We start from the raw sequence: 19674 nt of genomic DNA, 5'->3' as shown, positions 1-19674 counted from the left end.
GGGAGGGTCTGAAGTTGAGGCGGGGACTCCAGTGTGCGCGGTGGACCAGCATCCGTCAGGCTTGGCTCGCGGCCGGCGTCCTCCGGCTAGCTGAAGAGGCGGTGCTTTCCGCGTGTCCCCGGAAGGACTTAGAGCGAAAGGCGGGAGAAGGAAGCAGCCGAAAGGCGGAGGAAGCCCGAGGGGGTGGTTGCGTGCGGACTGGACGCTCTGGGCCTGCTGAGCTTCCAGACGCCGGCTCTCGGGCACCCGAGCCAGCCGAGCCCAGCCGGCCGCCTCTCCTGCTTGTGCTGCTGCACCCGTCGGGAGCGAGTGCGCCTGCGCGCCTGCCACCGCGCGCGCCTCGTCGCTGTCCTCTCACCGGCCGGCGGCCCGACAGTTCCTGCCGCGCTCCCCTCCCGGCCTCGCTCAGCTCGGCAGCGCCCCGGCGTGCGGCATGTCCCGGCGGCGGCACAGCGACGAGAACGACGGTGAGTGCCCTCAGCCGGACCGCCGAGGCCGCGCCCACGCGGGGGCCGAGGTCTCGGGGACTCGAGGAAAGGGATGGGAAGCCCCCACGCCCAACACACACACCCCGGCAGCGTTTGGGGGACCAGGCAGGCAGAGCGGGAATGTGGCCGAGCGACTTCTAAAAAGCCTCCCGCTGTCCCCCTCCCCAACTCCTTTAGTGGCTGGCCTCGTGGACCTCTGGTCTCTAAGGACTCCTCAGGATCTGGTCTTTAGTACCGCCGAGTAGGGAAGCACACCTGGGTCTGTGCGGCCACCTCTTAGGCCACAGTGACAGGTACCCCCTAGTCCCGGTGTCTCGTTTTGACCCTCAGACTGCACCTGAAAAAGGGCTCCCAGAAGGGAAGAAACAAAGCGGTGAGTGGGAGATCTGATGAACCGCAGTCTGAGAGCTCTGCTGTCCCCCTCATCCTTTGGTTTGCCTTCTTTCATGCTGCAAGGAGAGAAGTCTGTTACCCACACTCACCCACATCTGTTTACCAGTAAACAGATGCACATTGTTACGGTAGATTTCGAACTAGCTGCAAGTGTATTTCCCTCATGAAGAGAAAAGTGCCGGAAAACTAACTGGAGACCACTTAGGGATTGAGATCAGGGGTTCTCTACTCCTTTTGGATGGTTTGCGCTCCAGGGGATCATGATGTTGCCACCATAAAAACCAAGGATAATTTTGCTAAAAACAGGAAAGGATGGGGCGCCTGGGTGGCTCAGTGGGTTAAAGCCTCTGCCTTCAGCTCAGGTCATGATCTCAGGGTCCTAGGATCAAGCCCCACGTCGGGCTCTCTGCTCAGCAAGGAGCCTGCTTCCCCCTCTTTCTCTGCCTACTTGTGATCTCTCTCTCTCTGTCAAATAAATAAACAAAATCTTAAAAAAAAAAAAACAGGAAAAGATGCTTACATTACAGAAATGCGTCAAAAACATACGTTCACCAAACAAGGAAGAAACTGAGTAATTCTGTTCTTATATTTTAGCTTATTGTTCTTTAAAAGGGATGTGGTGTGGTGGTTAAGAGGCCAGACTTTGGAATCCGAGGGTTTAAGTTCAAAGCTAGACTCTACCATTACTTCATGATCTTTCCCAGACTCTCTCACCTCTGTAAGGCTTAGTCTGTAATGTAGAAATTTAAAGTAGAAGTCTATAATGTAGTGATACATACCTCTTCTCCGTTTTATGAGGGTGGAGTTAATACATGTAACAAATATCTCATGATGATATTTACTTATCATCTGTTAATGCTTAAGAACTGACAAACATTGGCAGATGTCAATGATATAAGAAAAAATATGGAAGAAAATGTTTTGTTTAATTAATTTTCTTCACTAACGTTTTCTTATCCTTGAGTTTTGGGACATTTGGGAGTAGGAACAGAACCACATGTCTTTGGTTTTAGTAATGAAACATTGGATCTCTGCTAGGGAATGGCTTGAGAGAATATTCTAGTTCATCCTTATCTGATACCTAAGGATCCAGAGTTTTAGTGCAGTAAACATGGAGACATAGCTAGCAGTGCCCAGACACTGGTGAAAGCAAATCCAGGGTTCTCTTCACTACCCAAGTATTCTATGTTGCGTGCTTAGATATTTTTTTTTTCTAAACACGTGAGGTTTTTTGTATAATGGACATACAGGGCACAGAAAACACAGTTTTCATATGCTTTGAGTTGGATTTGTTAAAATTGAAGTGATTGCTTGGGGTTTAGGGAACTCGAATCTTTTAAATTTCTTCCCATTTTCTTGCTTTTCTCATACTTTCTTTTTTCCACTCTTCTCCCTTCTGAGGCACCCTTAAAGGGAGAGAAAATGTTTCCAGAGAGCAACCTGGAGAATTGAATGTGAATATGTAGAAAACAACTTTTGCTTTTGCTACTGTGATAGTGGCATAACTTTCTTGGGAGTTAGTTTCTTTTAATGCCAGCTGGACAGTAAATCATGGTCCATTTGAAATCTTAGAATAATTAAGACAAAAAGAAGTAAAATGAATTAATTAAAGTTTACTCTGGTCAATAATTTAGTAGTAGAGGGGCAGTTTATAGTTCTCTGGGATACTCTACCAAATCTGGAACTTTTATAAATTGCCACAATTTGGGAAATGATCAGCTGGGGTTTACCCTAAACAGTGAGTTAAATATTTTAGCTAAGTATCTACTGATTTTTAAATATCTGAAATAGTAGACATTTAAATGTTATAGAAGGCTATTTTAAAATAGCCTAAATTGTAGTAGTCGTAATTAATTTGATACATTTGAGCACTTCTGGATTATTGTCAGCTGTTATCTGTCACTGGCTGCCCTGACTTTCCATATGCTTGACAAGATACAATCATTTATTCAACAAGCCTTTAACAGTGCCAGGCACTGTCCTAACTACTGGCAGTACAGTAGTGAACAGTGTAATGGTTAAGCCTCCCTTTTACAGACAGAACACAATCAAATAAAATATAGTGCATCACATGATGGTAAGTGCTATGGAAAAAAACGAAAATGGGTAAAGAGGGTAGAGACTATTGGCGAGGTGGCTTTGCTGTTTTATTAGGGTTGATCAGGAAAGGCTGCACTATGAATGGCATCTGATCAAAGACTTGGAGGAAATAAGGGAGCAAACCAGGTGGCTGTATGGGGAAAAGAGGTCTAAGAAAAGAGAACCGTGAGTGCAGAGGACTTAAAGCTGGAGCATTCAAGGAGGCCAGTGTCCCTGGAGCAGAGCGGAGTGGGAGAGGTGGGGTTGGGGAAGTTGTAGGAACTAAGATCAAGAGAGGTTGGGAGGATCAGCTCATAGAGGGCTTAATAGAGTTAAAGCTCATAGAGTTTTTAAAATTGTATCTCTTTGTTGAGACTAGAGTATCCAGGATCCAGGGAAATAAGTTAGGAGACTACCAGTCTAGTTCTGCTGGAGTGGAGTTCAATTTGTAGAGAAGGAAAGGGAAACCCTAAGTTGGAAATTAGTGTGTGTGGATACTGGTTCAATGCTAAATCTAACTCATTTCTTAGAATTCCTTTAAAAATTTCTCTGAAGCTTTTCAGTTATTATAGGATATACATATAACAGCTGTTCAGTACATTGCTTATTTTGTTCCTCTGAGAAAGTATATCATCCATAACCTTTGTCAAAAACCCATATTAAGGGCGCCTGGGTGGCTCAGTGGGTTAAGCCGCTGCCTTCGGCTCAGGTCATGATCTCGGGGTCCTGGGATCGAGTCCTGCATCGGGCTCTCTGCTCAGCAGGGAGCCTGCTTCCTCCTCCTTCTCTCTCTACCTGCCTCTCTGCCTACTTGTAATCTCTCTCTGTCAAATAAATAAATAAAATCTTTAAAAAAAAAACCCATATTAATCCCTTTTTAAGCTACTTAGAATTAGGTCCTTATCTTTCAGACTATGACTACCTTTTTTAACTTAACTGTACAAAAAATGATTAAAGGTGGAAGGATTTGTTACTCCAGGGAAGAGTATAGTTTGTTTCAGGCATGATAGTCACCTCTGCCTTAAATCTTCAAAATCAAGGTACTTTACTTTTGCCTTTTACCTGGTTGGTTTTGCTACTTTACTTTCTTTTTTATAGGGTTGGTCTTTGTTTTCCAGTTTGTGGGTTTTATAATAATTAAGGGTTTAAGATGTAGTTCAGTATATCCATATAAAGTTAGGATTTGTCTTACAGAGAAAATACTGGTATATGGAGATGCTTTCAAAAAATTTTTTAAGATTTATTTATTGGAGAGAGAGAGAGTACACATACAAGCAGGGGGAATGGCAGAGGAAGAGACAGAATCTCAAGCAGACTCCATGTCCAGTGTGGAGCCTGATGCAGGGGTTCTTCCTCATGACCCTCGGATCAAGACCTGAGCAGAAACTAAGAGTCAGAGGCTCAACCCTCTGAGCTACCCAGGAGCCCACAAATGTGTTTTAATAAAGACCTGTCTCTGTTTCTCTCCTATACTAGCCAAAGGTATCAGAATGAAGTGGCAATATGTAACTTAAATCTATATTATAAAACTTCTGCATTGATACATTTAATATAAAATCTGTTCTTGCCTTGTGAGCTACCATAGATAGGTTTTCTTGAGGATATATGAAAACATTCAGCTAATTCCCAAAATTTTATTCTTAATGAAGGTGCTTTATTCTGTGTGCCCAGGTTCTCTTCTGAGTTCAATATCCTGTACTGTCATGAGTTCAGATATGTCTGTAATTTTACCACCCCTCCTTCATATCCTTTCAAATATCAGGTGAGAGTGGGGCATATCTGCTTAATACTTTCTGCCTCCTCCCATTCTCCAAACAAAACGTGTGCTTTCTTATAGTCAGTCAGAATGGCAAGAGAGAAAATAGGAGTTGTAGTTCAGGGAGGACCATGTACTTGTATTTTCTGTTTTCTTCAGAAATCCTCCTTCTTTCCTACTGCATTATTTTCTCCTTTTCTAGGTTACAAGAGGGTCTGGGAGGGTTGCTTTAAACACTGGAATATGATTCCAGATTGATTTGGGAACAAGCCAGCTGGAGAGTAATTTAGGGAGGATGTGGAGGGTGGGATGTGAGATAAAGGGTGAGTGGAGTAGATGGGCCAGAAAGAAAGTAACGGTAGTTAAAGTTTAAAAAACAGTAATTAAAAAAAAAATGCTCTCATTCAGCTAGTTTTTCACTATCTGCTTTTCCCAACCCTACCGGAATCTGGTTCTGAAGAACACCGTTAGAATATTCTGCTTTCTAGACAGAGTTGCTCAGCCATCATTGACATTTCGGGCTAGATTATTCTTTGTTGTTGGGAGTTGTCCTAAGCAATGTAATATGTTTAGCAGAATCCATGGCCTCTACCCACTGGATGTCATTAGCACTCCCCCAGTTGTGACAGCTAAAAATGTCTCCAGAGATTGCCACGCTGCCCCTAGCGGGGGCAAAACTCACCCAATTAAGAACCACTGCTATTTTAACATCCTGGCTGTCAGCTTATATAAACATTGCTTTGAATATGAGGGTTTTTTCAGTGAATAAATCCTAGAAATAGATCCTAGAAATAGAAGACTTTCGTGTCAAAGTTGGCTGTTTGGGTGATGGAACCATTATAGATCCTGTAATGTAGTAGGTTTGATGCATACTTGAGAATGAAGGTCACTGATTCCACTGTGTCACACATGTCTACTTTACATGTGCTGGGATCTCCAGGAATACATCTCAGCTCTGTAACACTGCGTGTGTGATAAATCTTTTTATGGGATTATCCTTTCAAAACTATATTCATTTATTATTTAAGCCAGATCATAATAATAACAAGGGATGGGGGGAGGGGGGGTTAAAGCACAAAGTGCTTTACTCTGTGGCCTTGTATAGCACTTCCATCTGGTCCTATCTGGATTGTAACAGATTGGTTTTATTCAGCTTAGTTCAAGTGGTACTTGAAGATCATTTCAGTCATTAAAGAGACTTTTAACACCCAAGCTTAGGATAGTGGAGCGCTGTTTTGTAAGAATCACCATATATTTTAAGCCAGATGTTACAGTGGCAAGTAAGCAATTATGAATTCTATAAAAATGGCCCAGTTCCTTTGTCTATACTAGTCTGGAGAAGATTGAGGTTATATTTAACTTACTCCTGGGTAATTCTAGATCCAAGTGCAGATTTCATTATTAATGGAGATCCCTAACACTGTTACAGAGTATTGCTTCCTTGTTCACATGCTGTCCTAAAAATCTAATTGGTGGAAATCAAAATTGAATTATATTGGGAGACTAGCCAACATTGTGTTTATCAACAGCATCATATTCTATACTTAACACTATTAATTTAAAAATTCTAAGCTGTAGGTTATCCCACAAAAGGATATAAAGTATGTGTATTAAGGTTTTAAACAAAATGGTAAGAGATGATTAATAGTAAGAATCTGAACAATAGTAGGCAGTTCAATGCCTAAGTTGATTTGTAGTTTGTTCACCTTGAATTCTTCAGCAACCAAAAGGACAGATGGATGATTGGTAATGATTTCAGTGTGGTAGGGGTTTTTTTTTGTTTTGTTTTGTTTGTTTTTTGTTTTTTTTTTTTTAGATTCTTTAAATGATACAGTTTTTTAATATAATAGACTAGTGGTTGAAGTAGGAAATGATTAAACATACTTTTCCCCCACCAATTATTTGATAAAGTGCTCAGGATGTTTCTTTGAGTATATGTCTGTTGATTATGATTCCCATTGCTTGGGGTAAGCAATACCCTAATACTGCATGGTCTATAGAACCAAAGCTATTAATTGAAGAGTTAGAAGAAGTTCAGACCCCTGTGAAACTACTGAGGAATCCTAATGTTTTATGTTCCCTTTCCCATCTTCTGAAGTTTTTTGTTTGTTTGTTTTTGTTGGGTTGGGTTTTGTTTTGTTTTTTTTTGTTGGTTTTTTTTTTTTTTTGGCCTAGTCTAGTCTTTCCAAAGCATTTAGCTTGGTTTTTGTACCCATATATCATCAGTTTACAAAATAATTTTCATTACTAGAATAATGAGTACTGCTGGCAATAGGAGGCTTTAGGACCAAGCAACTGAAGATCAGTGAACAATTCTGTCTAAAGAATGGGAGTAGCAGTAGAGGAGTGTTCCACAGAATAACTACAGTGGTTAGGATGTTATAAGCAGCGTTTCTGTCTATCCCCAGGAGTGGACAGGGCTGCTGCCTTGCATAGCCTCATGGGGCACTGGTCACAGCAAACTGAACTTAACGAATGCCTTTTGGAGTTACAATAGTGTCCATGGGTATGGAGACCTTTGGTGGATCTAGCTAGCCCAGTCAGAGAGGTGGTGGGTCAGTTAAGAGCTTCTCCTGTACACCTACCTCATCTACTTCTCCACCTCCTTTCTTCCTTCCCCCCTCCTCTCCCCCTCTCCCTCAGTGTTTTTTTGTGTGTGTGTGTCAACTGTGCTGTTTTTATTTTATTCCTGTTTTCCCTTTTCACAGAGAAATAAAGGTCTAGGGAAAAAAAAAAACAAAAGAGCTTCTCCTGTGTGTAAAAACTAGGGTTTCTGATAGGAAAGAAATACTAGTATTTAAAAGGTTAAGTAAAATTTGCAATAGCGGATTCATCATGTAATACTAATTTTTTTACATTGTTGAAACAGGAGGACAGCCTCACAAAAGGAGAAAGACCTCTGATGCCAATGAAACTGAAGATCATTTGGAATCGTTAATATGCAAAGTGGGAGAAAAGGTATGTGCCAAATAGGCCCAAACTGTGATGGGGTTAGGGTTGTAGTTGACCATGCTTGATTCTTTTCTGGAGCTGAAACTTGGTGATCTAGGTTTTAGGTGAAACTTGTATTACCATTAATCTGTATCCCAACATAAATTCATTTTAAACCCTTGGGATGCAGATAATTAAGAGTTAAATGTTATTAGTAACCTCCATATAACATAAATATGAATCTTAGAAGAGACTTTAAGGAATAACCCTCTCAGTTTATAAATAATGAACCAAACAAGTCCTGGATACCTAAGGTAATTTGCTCAGAGTCTTATATTAAGTGTGAGATACAAGAGAGCCAATGATGTCCCCCATTTTTGATTCTTACTCTGCTACCTTAGACTGCTTGCTTTTAAAATTTCATTCATTCTCTTTTTATGAATTTCTAAAGAACAGTAACTACCTGAATTGGTTTATACTAAACCTGTCATAGTGCCTTATGCATGTAAGGCTTTAACTTTTTTATGACCACATAGAAAATTTTAACTCACTAATTGCTGAGTACTTAACAGATATTTGATATGCTGTCCTCTACAGAGTGCCTGCTCTCTGGAGAGCAACCTAGAAGGCTTGGCAGGTGTTTTAGAAGCTGATCTTCCTAACTACAAGAGCAAGATCTTAAGGCTTCTTTGTACAGTGTATGTATGCAAAAGATTTATGAATCCAGGTGATAATGTATTATCTACTCTTAAATGCTTTGGGAATGTGCAAAAGATGTGTTTACATTCATATTTCATTAGCTTTTCTTCTAATAGGAAATTTATATGAACAAAATGACCTTTGTGAACTCTCTTTTTCTTAGAGATAAATAAGGCTAAAATTGAGCATTTTCCTTACATTTTGTTTCTTGGAACTTTCAGATCGTTTGAGTTGACTATTTTTTTGTGAAAGTAGACACTTTTCACATTCAGAGATTTTTCTTTGAAGCATATGCATTTAATATAAGAATTTAATGTGTTATTTTTAGCCAGTAGTACCAAACAAATGTGGGAACTGGTCACTTGAGTAATAGTCCTTCCTAGAAAACTGAAGAAGCTTTTGAAGCTATTACTTTGCTTTATCTTTCTTTGAGTTAAGTTAGCTAGAACAAATATTATTTAATCCATGAGCAAATTAAAGTGGGAAAAGACTCATGAAATCATGAAACAGTCTTTCCCATGGTGGAATTAACAATCCAGGCTTTCTTATCTGTCAGATGGACATTGAGCATTCTGAATTTTATGCTTTGTGAAGAAATGGTCACAACTTTTGATAAAAGGGGTCTTTGTGCTGTACTTTATATTATGAGGTATTTTAAAATTTCAAACATGAAGTTGACTTGTAAGTTATTTCAAATATTTTGATTAATATTAATGCTTTAAGCTCATTTTTGAAATTTAAAAAATGTATGCATAAATCATAGCTATCAGTAGATTTCATTTTAACCTCTCATAAAGTACAAATTATTTGGGTTCTAGTTTTTGAAAGAAATCCAGTTCATATTCAAGAAGACCTGTCCTTAGACTAAGAAATGACTAAGAAAAATTATTTTGCTGTAGTGATCTAGAAGGTGCCTTAATTTGAAAGTGCTTATTAAAATAGAAGAGATTTATGCTAAAACTGTGATGGAAACCATGGCTTTGGGGGTGGAGAATATGGTTACTCTTAGAGCAAGTATTTTTTTAAACCTAAATTGTCCCTACTGCTCTGCTAAGCACCTTGGGAAAACACAAAATGTGTAAGAGTCTGACTGATCATTAGCTCCTATTTGCTTTTCTTTTTGAGAGATTTTCTAAAGGCTACCTAAATTAGGAAACAGCTTTTCCTTTTTCCAAAGGTTAATTATTGTAATCCTCTTCCCTGCTTTTCAAATAACTTTAATGAAAATTAACACACCTAGAGTAAGCAAACTGGGATGTAAAGAAATCTTACTATGTCCAAGTACCATCTTGACATTCAGCAATTTAACTGATAGGAACCTAGTTGGAAGTGGTTTTAGTTCTGAATTTTTTCTTAGCAACTAGAATAGTGTTTCTCAAAGTGGAATTCTGATCCTGTGACATTTGGTTAGCTAAGTTTAGAAATAACGAATGTTCTATCTCCCCCTTAATGATTCCGCATTAAAGAAACTGGTTTCACCCAGCATTCCCCAGATGTTTTACCATGGAAACATCTTCTGTAGAACTACTCTTAGAGTTCACTAAACACATTGGAAGAAAGACTGGTCTAGCATTAATTACATTTATTTTAGTTTGATAACTTTATAATTAAAGTATTTTACCTAATTCTTGGATTAGCTCAAAATAAAATGAAAAATTTTAGGGGTCATGTCTGCAACTCATCTCAACATTTGTGCCTTTTCTGAAGTAGTTTTAAAAATGTAACTCAAAGTATGGGGCACCTGGGTGGCTCAGTTGGTTAAGGATCTGCCTTCAAACCAGGTCATGATCCCAGGGTCCTGGGATTGAGCCCTGCACTGGGCTCCCTGCTCAGTGGGGAGTCTGCTTCTCCCCTTCTCTCTGCCTCTTCCCCTGCTTTTGTGCAGTGTCTCTCTCTGTCTTCCAAATAAAACTCTTAAAAAAATTAAAAAAAAAAACTCTTAAAAAATTTTTTTTAAATATTGCTCAAAGTAACTCTGTTCCCATGTTGGTAAAATGATAAAAGAATTATATAATATAGAATTGAGCAACTTAACATAATACTGTTGTTTTGGGATTTTCTTGTACTGGGTTCTCAAATCAGTGCACGCCTGTTACCTGAGAAGTTGACAATTTATACAACATTAGTTGGACTGCTGAATGCCAGGAATTACAACTTTGGTGGAGAGTTTGTAGAAGCTATGATTCGACAACTTAAGGAATCATTAAAAGCAAACAATTATAATGAAGCTGTATATTTGGTAAGTTACTTTTTTGGTGTATTATGACTTAGTGTTGGGTTGGAGAGGAGAAGTGAGCTACAGCCAACGAATTTATCCTTTCTTCTGAAAGAGAGTTCCCCACTCACCACAGTAGCTGTTTTTCTGAAACCATTCTCACTTAAGGTGCCACAGAGCTCATTACCAAATCCAGTTGCTTCTTTTCACTCTTAAATCCTAGTTGACCTTCCTGTAGCATGTGATGCTTTACATTCCTTTTTTGTCTTGGGTTTCTGCAACACCACTATTTCGGGATCTCCTGCTGCTGCCACTCCCTTCTATTCCTCTGTCTCCTTTTACTGGGTCATCTTCCTTTACCCCTTACATTTTGTGTTTCCCAGGATTCTGTCCTCACTTCACTTTAAACACTCTCCCCTGAAGCATTCTTATTCTCTCATTGCATTACTAACCATCTTTATTTGGGTGACACTACCCCCATCCTGACAAGTCAGTAACTGAATGTCCTGTTTCAGTCTTTCTCTTGAGCTCCAGACCTGTGTTCCAAATACTGCTGGATAGCCCTAAGATATCTTGCCTGGAAATTCCTAAAAGTAATGCATCATTCTGTCTTCTCTCCAAACTGCACGCAGGGACTGCTGTCTACTGCATAACCCAGCTAGGGACCTCAGTGTTAAATGTTTGCCTTCCCTTTGCCCCCTCATCCTTTAAGCAATCCCCAGGTCCTGTCACGTTTGCCTTCTAAATTGCTCTCTGGTCTGTCCCTTTTGTCTCCAGGGCCTCTGGCATAGTTCATACCTTCCTCTTGTGCTTTTTTATTTCTTTTGTTTAAGTAAGCTTTATGCCCAGCATGGGGCTTGAACTCACGACTCCCAAGATCCAGAGTCTCATGCCCTAAACTAAGCCAACCAGGCACTCCCTTCCTCTTCATCTCTTCAAATAGCCTCTTAACTGTTCTTTTGCATCCGGATTCTCTGCCTTTCACTGTATTGTCTACTGTGGCACCAGACTGGTCTTCCTGTAACTCATTCTGCTCATGTTGGTATAGATCACAAACCCCTGTTCTTTCCCATTCTCTAAAGTGGAGGGTCTTAAAAGCCTGTGCATAAGATGATTCACTGGGTTAGCAGAAATAAATATTTATCTTAAAAGAAAATGGAATTAATAAGCCCTACTAATGTGTAATACATGGATTGACAGTGCGCCAGTGTGTATTATACGTATTTATTTAAGTATGATGCATATGTTTATTTATATCACATGGAGTTGGAGGCATGTGATCAAATTCTTTTATTGAGTATGTTATCAAAAAAAGTTAGCCACCAATCAGGCTGTAAGATTAAGTCCAGATTCCATATTGACGTTTTATGGTTGCCCCAATCTGTTTCTCTGTCCTTATAATATATATATACATATGTGGACATAGGGGTGTGTGTGTGTGTGTGTGTATGCATACATATATGTATAAGTATATACATATGTATATATGTACTATGTATATATTACATGTATGTATAAACATGTATGCGTATGCACATATATGTATATATACGTACATGTGTGCACATATACGTGTATATACATATATGTATATACACGTATATGTATATACATACACACACACACACACACACACACATACCCCCATATACCCTCCAGCTGTCAGCGGTTACTTACAGATCCCTGAACACATCCTTTTGAACCCTTCTGCCTAGAATAGTCTTGTTGCTCCCCGCCTGAGGCATACTTCACTCATCCTTTATGACCTAGTCCTGGTGTTACCTCCTTTACAATGCTCTCCCCTACTCCTCTTAGCACTGTTCCTAGAATGCTTTTTATCTACCCGCTAGTATAGGAGTCATCCTTTTGGGTTGAGATTATGCTCGTCACACTAGACTGTGAGCTCCCACATGACAGGAATCTTAATACTGCTTAGCAGTGGCACACAAAGGATATCCAACAGATACCTGTTTAGAAATTTCCAGTTCTGTAGTCCAGGGAAAATTTTTTCACAGAGAACAGAAAAGAATATGATAGGTTGAGGTAGCTCTGTGGAATAGGAACCTGTAAATGCAGATTCCTGTCCGTCATCCTGTTCCAGTCATAACTACTCAGCTCTGCTGTTGCAGAACAGAAGCAGCCATAGACAGTATATAAATGAGTGAGCATGCTATGTTCCAGTACACGTTTATTTCTGGACACTGAAACTTGATTTCATATGATTTGTATAAATTGTAAAATACCCTTGGATTTTTTCAAGCATTTAACTATCCAAAACCACTCTTAGTTCACAGGCTACGCAAAAGAAAAATGGGCCACAGGCTAGCTTCGGCCTTAAGGGGTAGTTTTTCAGACCTGTGGTCTCAGTCATTACAAGATTGCTTGTTGTGTGGTTATATCACGTTTAGATTTAATAGAAATTGTTTTCCCTCATAGGTCCGTTTTTTATCTGATCTTGTGAATTGTCATGTCATTGCTGCCCCATCCATGGTTGCTATGTTTGAAAATTTTGTAAGTGTAACTCAGGAAGAAGATGTACCTCAGGTAAGAAAACCCCTTATGTTGAATCTTGCCCATATAGTACAAAGAATTTTTCACTTGGTGACCTCTTAGTAATCAAAACCAAAAGATAACAGTAGATTATCACACTCTAGATTCTTAATATCTGCAAGCTAAGTCAGCTGCCATAGTGGTGGGTTCTCTTGGTATTTCTATGTTAATTCAAATGATTGCAATAAAATTAAAACTAATAAAAGGTAGAAATGATCTGATTAAGCCAGGTGTCTTACTTAAGCCTCCATACGATTTCATTCAAAAGTAAACACAATATGAATGAAAATTAACTAGCACATATTTTAAATTTGCCTTTTTAAAAATTCTTCAGGTGCGGAGAGATTGGTATGTTTATGCGTTTCTGTCGTCTTTGCCCTGGGTTGGAAAGGAGTTGTACGAAAAGAAAGATGCAGAGATGGACCGCATCTTCGCTAACACTGAAAGCTATCTTAAGTAAGGACACAGCTCATAGTTCTTACTGATAAGATGAATGTGTTTGTGTTGTATCTGTTAGTATTGCTGTGTTAGTTTCATTTCTCAAAGATAAGCTGTAGGTTTCGCTATGGCTTCTTCTAAGTAACTTCATTCCCCTGCTGTTGTAATTTACTGAGACCTCAGAGTAATCAAATGTTTGCTTACTTTGCTGGTGCGAAGGAGTTGGTAACATAGCTCCTTTTCAGCTGCTTTGGTACATATTAGCAAAGCCATAAAATATCTTTTGTCCTCACATAGTGGTTCTCAAATCGTAGTGTGCATAGACTCACCAATGGTACTTAAATAGACTCTGACCCCAGCCTGCAGACCTACTGATTCACAGTATTGGAGAGAGAGGGTTAGCACATGCAATGTATTTATTTCATGTAAGTTAATCCCAAACCAAGTCCTTAAAACAGTGGCTCTAACTTCTACCCAGTGCACACTTCCTGAATAATATGACACATTTCAGTTAAAATAGTCTCATGTCCTCTTATTACCTTTTCTTCCAAGTGGTGCAAAAACTTGGTTTGTCTTATTAGGTATAATACTAACAATAGGGCTTGTTCATAAATCTAGCAGTTAACCAGCAGCATGGTAATGGTTTTGTGTCCCCTTAAGTTCTTTCAAAATAATTTTGTTTTAAGTTTTGTATTCTATCACTAGGTAACTTGTTTGGATATTGTTAATCAGTCAGTTACAAACAAAGCTACAAGAAATCTAAAGATAAAAATCTCCTTTGTTCTTAAGTTACTTTTAAATGGTAAATCTCTAACATTTTTATGTTGTTGAAAGTCATACTGGTTCTTTTTAGAATGTAGGTGTTTGCAAAAGAATAAAAATAAAAGAATATGAATATCTTAACATTTGAGTATATATCCTTCCCCTTTTTTATACAGATGGTAGTCCAGTATACATACTGTTCTTCACTTGCTTTCTTTTTCCCCACTCAATATAACTTGAACTTATTGCGTAAAAGTACATAGGACTGCCTCACTGTTTGTTTTAAGATTTTATTTATTTATTTGACAGAGAGAGAGACAGAGAGCCCAAGCAGGGGAGAAGAGGCTCCCCACTGAGCAGGGAGCCTGATGTAGGACTCGATCCCAGCACACTGGGATCATGACCTGAGCCCAAGGCAGACCCTTAACCAACTGAGCCACCCAGGCATCCGTGCCTCATTCTTTTTTAACAGCTGTAGACTATTCCACTCTTTTAACATACCATAATTTAACAAGTCCCTTGTTAGTAGACATTTAGGTTATTTCCAGTCTTTTGGTATTATAAACAGTGCTTCAGTGAATATCCTTATGTATGTGTCTTCATGTACGTAAGATATTTATCTGTGGAGAGTGGGAGTTTTTAGAAAAGGCATTGCTGGGCTTAACAATCTTAATTTTGATAGACTTAGTCAAACGGCCTTCCAAAGAGATTATACTCTTCCAGATCTCCTCTAAAGAGATGATAACAATTAATCCCTCTGCCAGCAGTGTTTGAAATTGTGTGCTTGCGCACATTTCAGCAATATACGTGATCAAAATTTTTGTTATCTGCCAATCTGATAGGTAAAAATGTTACTTTACTGCTTTAATTTGCATTTTATTAATTATGAACATCTTTCTGTGTTGTTAGAAACCTAAGTGTAGATTTTTATTTTTATGTTTAGAAGACGCCAAAAGACACATGTGCCCATGTTACAGGTATGGACGGCTGAGAAACCACACCCACAAGAAGAGGTGAGTGGATTCTCAGCGTCTCAGGATATAAGCACAGCCAGCTCTTGAGCAGATTCTTATCTCTGACGTTGTCAGATCACTCCATTTATATACATTAGCTTGTTTTCCACATATCATATCAGTGGTCCAGCTCCTCAGAGCTCTAGGTGTATAGTGGGTTTTTTTTTTTTTAAAGATTTTATTTATTTGAGAGAGAAAACATGTGCAGGGGCAGGGGTTGGGGTCAGTCAGGGAGTGTCGGCAGTCGGAGAGGGAGAGACGATCTCCAGCAGACTCCTTGCTTAGCATGGAGCGCAACGTGGGGCTTGATCCCCCAAACTCAAGATCATGACCTGAGCCAAAATCAAGAGTCAGACACTTCAACTGTCTGAGCTATGCAGGCGCCCCGGCATATAGTGCATTTTTAATAAGTGTTAGAATGTAATCAAAGCATTCCCTGTTCTGTATGATTCCAGTTACAGTTTTTTTTTTTTTAATTTTATTTATTTATTTGACAGAGAGAGAGATCACAAGTAGGCAGAGAGGCAGGCAGAGAGAGAAAGGGAAGCAGGCTCCCCGCTGAGCAGAGAGCCCAGTGCAGGGCTCGATCCCAGCACCCTGGGATCATGACCTGAGCCGAAGGTAGAGACTTAACCCACTGAGCCACCCAGGCGCCCCAGTTAGTTATTTTTTATTTAAATGCCCTGTTTGAAAATGGAAGTGGTCACAGCCTCAGACAGGTAGACTTTATAAAGTAATTAAAAACAAAAACTTAGCACCGTTCCTCTGTACTGTATGTAATTGCAAACAAGCTTACTTTTGTATCCTGTCTTTTATAAAGTAATGGTTTTTGGTTTACGTAGTCATAATGTTAATTTTTATGTACCTCCAAATATATATATTAATTATTAAAAATTAATCTGTCTTTAGTATTTAGATTGCCTGTGGGCCCAGATTCAGAAATTGAAAAAGGATCGCTGGCAGGAGCGGCACATCCTAAGACCTTATCTTGCCTTTGACAGCATCCTCTGTGAAGCACTGCAGCACAACCTGCCTCCTTTTACGCCACCTCCTCACACGGAAGACTCCGTGTACCCGATGCCACGGGTCATCTTCCGAATGTTTGATTACACGGATGATCCCGAGGTATGTGACCAACTGTAAGTTCCTGTCAGAGGGCTTATACTGCATTGTACTTGTGGCCTAATCTTGTCTGAATAATGCCTGTGATACATTTTAATTTCGAGTGGTTTATTTGAGAGGACCAACAGCAGTGAAGTTAGCAGTTTAATTTAGTGAATGGTATCTCCTCATTATGCAAGAAATTCTGCTCAGCGTGTGCAAGTAGATTGAGAGTACAGTGTACAATAGGTTCTGCAGCCAGACTCGTCTGGGTTTTATTTTTATTTATTTATTTTTTTAAACTTTTTTTTTTTTTTTTTAAGTATTTTATTTATTCATTTGAGAGTGGGAGAGAGACAGAGCACAAGCAGGGGGAGAGGCAGAGGGAGAGGGAGAAGCAGATTCTGCTGAGCAGGGAGCCCGACATGGGGCTCGATCCCATGGAGATTCCATGGAAATCCCATGGACGTGGAGATCATGACCAGAGCCAAAGGCAGATGCCCAACCATCTGAGCCACACAGGTCTGAGTCTGACTCACAGGTGTGACTCACACCTGTGAGTCAAACCAGCCACATTGGTTTAAGTTTTAATCTTATTTAGTTAGATCCTAGCTGTATGATCTTGATTGAGTGAGTTACTTTCTTCTCTGCCTTTGTTTCATAATGGAATAATAATAAAAGTATGTTCTAATAAAGTTTTAATGAGGATTGAATTACTAAAGCATAAAATGCATAGAACGGTATGTGACATGAGTGCTCAATAATTTTAGCTTATTAATAAAACTTTTTTTTAAGAAAGATACCCAAGTTTTAGGGAAGGGTTGGTTTTTGTTTATTGGTTTTGGTGGCTTTTTTGTTTATTGGTTGTGTTGTTCTTTGGACTTTTTTTGGTTGCTGTTTTTTGGTTTCTTAAGATTTTATCCATTTGGGAGAGAAAGCATGAGCCAGGGGTGTGGGGGTAGGGGCAGAGGGAGAGGGAGAAGCAGGCTCCCCACTGAGCAGGGATCCTGATGGCAGGCTCGGTCCTAGGACTCCAGGATCACCACCTGAGCCAAAGGCAGACTCAACTGACTGAGCCATCCAGGCACCCCCCCAAAATACCCAGTTTTTGAGATTATCTCTCTCTAACTCTCACAGCTTGTCTTATTATTTGTACTATGTAATTTTTTTTTTTTTTAATATTATGAAATATTTTTAGGGGCCCTGGGTGGCTCAGTCATCTAAGCATCCAACTCTTGATTTCAGGCTTAGCTCGCGATCTCAGGGTCCTGGGATCTGTGCTGAGTAAGCATGGAGTCTGCTTGGGATTCTCTCTCTCTCCCTCTGCCCCTCCCTCTCCCCCACATTCACTCATTCTCTCTCTTAAGTAAATAAATCTTAAAATATTTTAGAAATATTTTTAATTTAAAAACCTCAAAGATGAGTATAAGCTGACTATAGTTTTTAAATATACATATTCTTTATTATGAAGCCAAGGTGTTAACAGCTATGACACTTCACCAATTAAGAAAATGTATGATTTTGATATTAACTTTTGGTATAAAATTTCACATTTTATTTTATATTTTCACATTTATATGTATTTTTTACTTATTTTATTATAATATTATTATGTTATATTTATGTATTTATTTTTATTATATTTATATTTTTACATTTTATTTTATATCTTTGCATTTGAATGACTGTCTTAACTTGAACATTCCAGCAGCAAGCATGGCGAAGACTGGATCAGTTCTGCTAAAGTACCGTACCCATTGCTTAGTACATCCTAGTCAGCAGAGAGTAGGGTTTCTCAGCCTTGGCAGAGTTGATGTTTGGAGCTGGAGAATTCTTTGTGGTGGGGGGCTGTCCAGTGACTGTAGGATGCTTAGCAGCACCCCTGGGCTCTACCAGCAGCCTGTAGAGGGAAAATGTCAGGTGTGACAACCACAACTCTCACCAGAGATTTCCAGGTGATCCCTGAGGGCAAAATTACTCCGTTTTGAGAACCAGTATTGCCACCAGAGATCAAACATGGCATTTTCTTCCTCGTGTTTTCTCTTTTCTGTTGTACCGTAAATTGCTTTTGGGCAGTGAAAATTTAGTATATGTATAACTGGTCTCAGAGTAAAACACTGTCAGATAATCAGTTGTATTTACAGAATTATCAGTTTGCTACCCACTTTACTATACTGCATATATAGTGAAGTACTTTTAGTTGACATTATGTAATGGTCTAATTAGGGATATCTAATTGGAATCTAATATACGTTTAAGATGGCTAGAATCTTTGTAGTTAGGCACTTGTTTGTACAAGAGAAACTAGAATAGAACCTCAAAATGTTTTTCTCTTAATTGATGTTGCATGTGTATTTCTACTTAATTTTTAAGTAATGTGTACTTAATTGGTATTGCCTCTCTAATGTGGCCATATTCCTTTGCCAGAAGAGTATAAACATATAAAAGATTTATTCCCCTAAAAATGAAAAGGATTTGGTTCTTTTGTTTTGGTCTTTGAAAAAAAATGTTTATTAGTAAAAATTAAAATTAATAGAGATTAAAAGTCTACAAGAGTAAATAATAAGTAAAAATAAAACTCTTTGAACCTTTTTGTTATGCATATACCTTAAAAAAGAATAATAACATGCAGGTAACGTTTTTTAACTATTTTCTTAAACAATATAATATGGCTGTCTTTTTTTTTTTTTTTTTTTTAAGATTTTATGTATTAGAGAGAGAGAAAGCACAACTAAAGGGGGAAGGGCAGAGGGAGAGGGAGAGGGAGAGTCAGGCTCCCCACTGAGCAGGGAGCTGATGCAAAGCTCGATCCCAGAACCTGGAAATCATGACCTGAACCAAAGACAGGTGCTTAACTGACTGAGCTACCCCAGGTGCCCTGAGTATGGCTGTCTTTCAATGCAATGTATGAGTTTTTATGTCTATACAGTAATTGAAATAAAAATTTTTCCTCTTTTCGTATTTATTATAGAAGTTAATCTACCTCATGATTTAAAAAAAAATCAAACCATATAGAGCTAATAATATGAACTCTGGTTTAATTGAGATGGATGATGATGGTACAGTGTCCGGAGCACTAGCGGAAGTGCTGCAACTGCCATTCTAATGGTATTCGATAGAAGTGACTATGATGGTGATAGGAGTTTTCACACTTCTGAACTTTTATCTTTAACACCCAGTAGTTTCTTGATCATAATAAGCTCTCAAATACTTGTTGGATAAATGAAAGGCAGTATCTTTTTCTAGGTT

General features: G+C 39.0%; 1 protein-coding gene across 1 annotated transcript in view; it reads left to right on the top strand.

Annotated features, from left to right (window-relative positions):
* The first annotated feature begins 45 nt into the window (after window positions 1-45).
* The window catches only part of NCBP1 (nuclear cap binding protein subunit 1), a 39740-nt gene continuing 20111 nt past the window's right edge, over window positions 46-19674 (top strand). The window contains exons 1-8 of the mRNA XM_044265292.1: window positions 46-467; window positions 7586-7674; window positions 8245-8345; window positions 10429-10585; window positions 12998-13105; window positions 13446-13567; window positions 15255-15324; window positions 16234-16449. Coding sequence (XP_044121227.1) covers window positions 434-467; window positions 7586-7674; window positions 8245-8345; window positions 10429-10585; window positions 12998-13105; window positions 13446-13567; window positions 15255-15324; window positions 16234-16449 — 897 coding nt within the window. The 5' untranslated portion in view covers window positions 46-433. The remainder of the gene's footprint in view (window positions 468-7585; window positions 7675-8244; window positions 8346-10428; window positions 10586-12997; window positions 13106-13445; window positions 13568-15254; window positions 15325-16233; window positions 16450-19674) is intronic.

This window comes from Neovison vison, chromosome 9 (genome assembly GCF_020171115.1).
Source record: "Neovison vison isolate M4711 chromosome 9, ASM_NN_V1, whole genome shotgun sequence".
Lineage (NCBI taxonomy): Eukaryota > Metazoa > Chordata > Mammalia > Carnivora > Mustelidae > Neogale > Neogale vison.
This window is presented reverse-complemented; position numbering and strand designations above follow the sequence as displayed.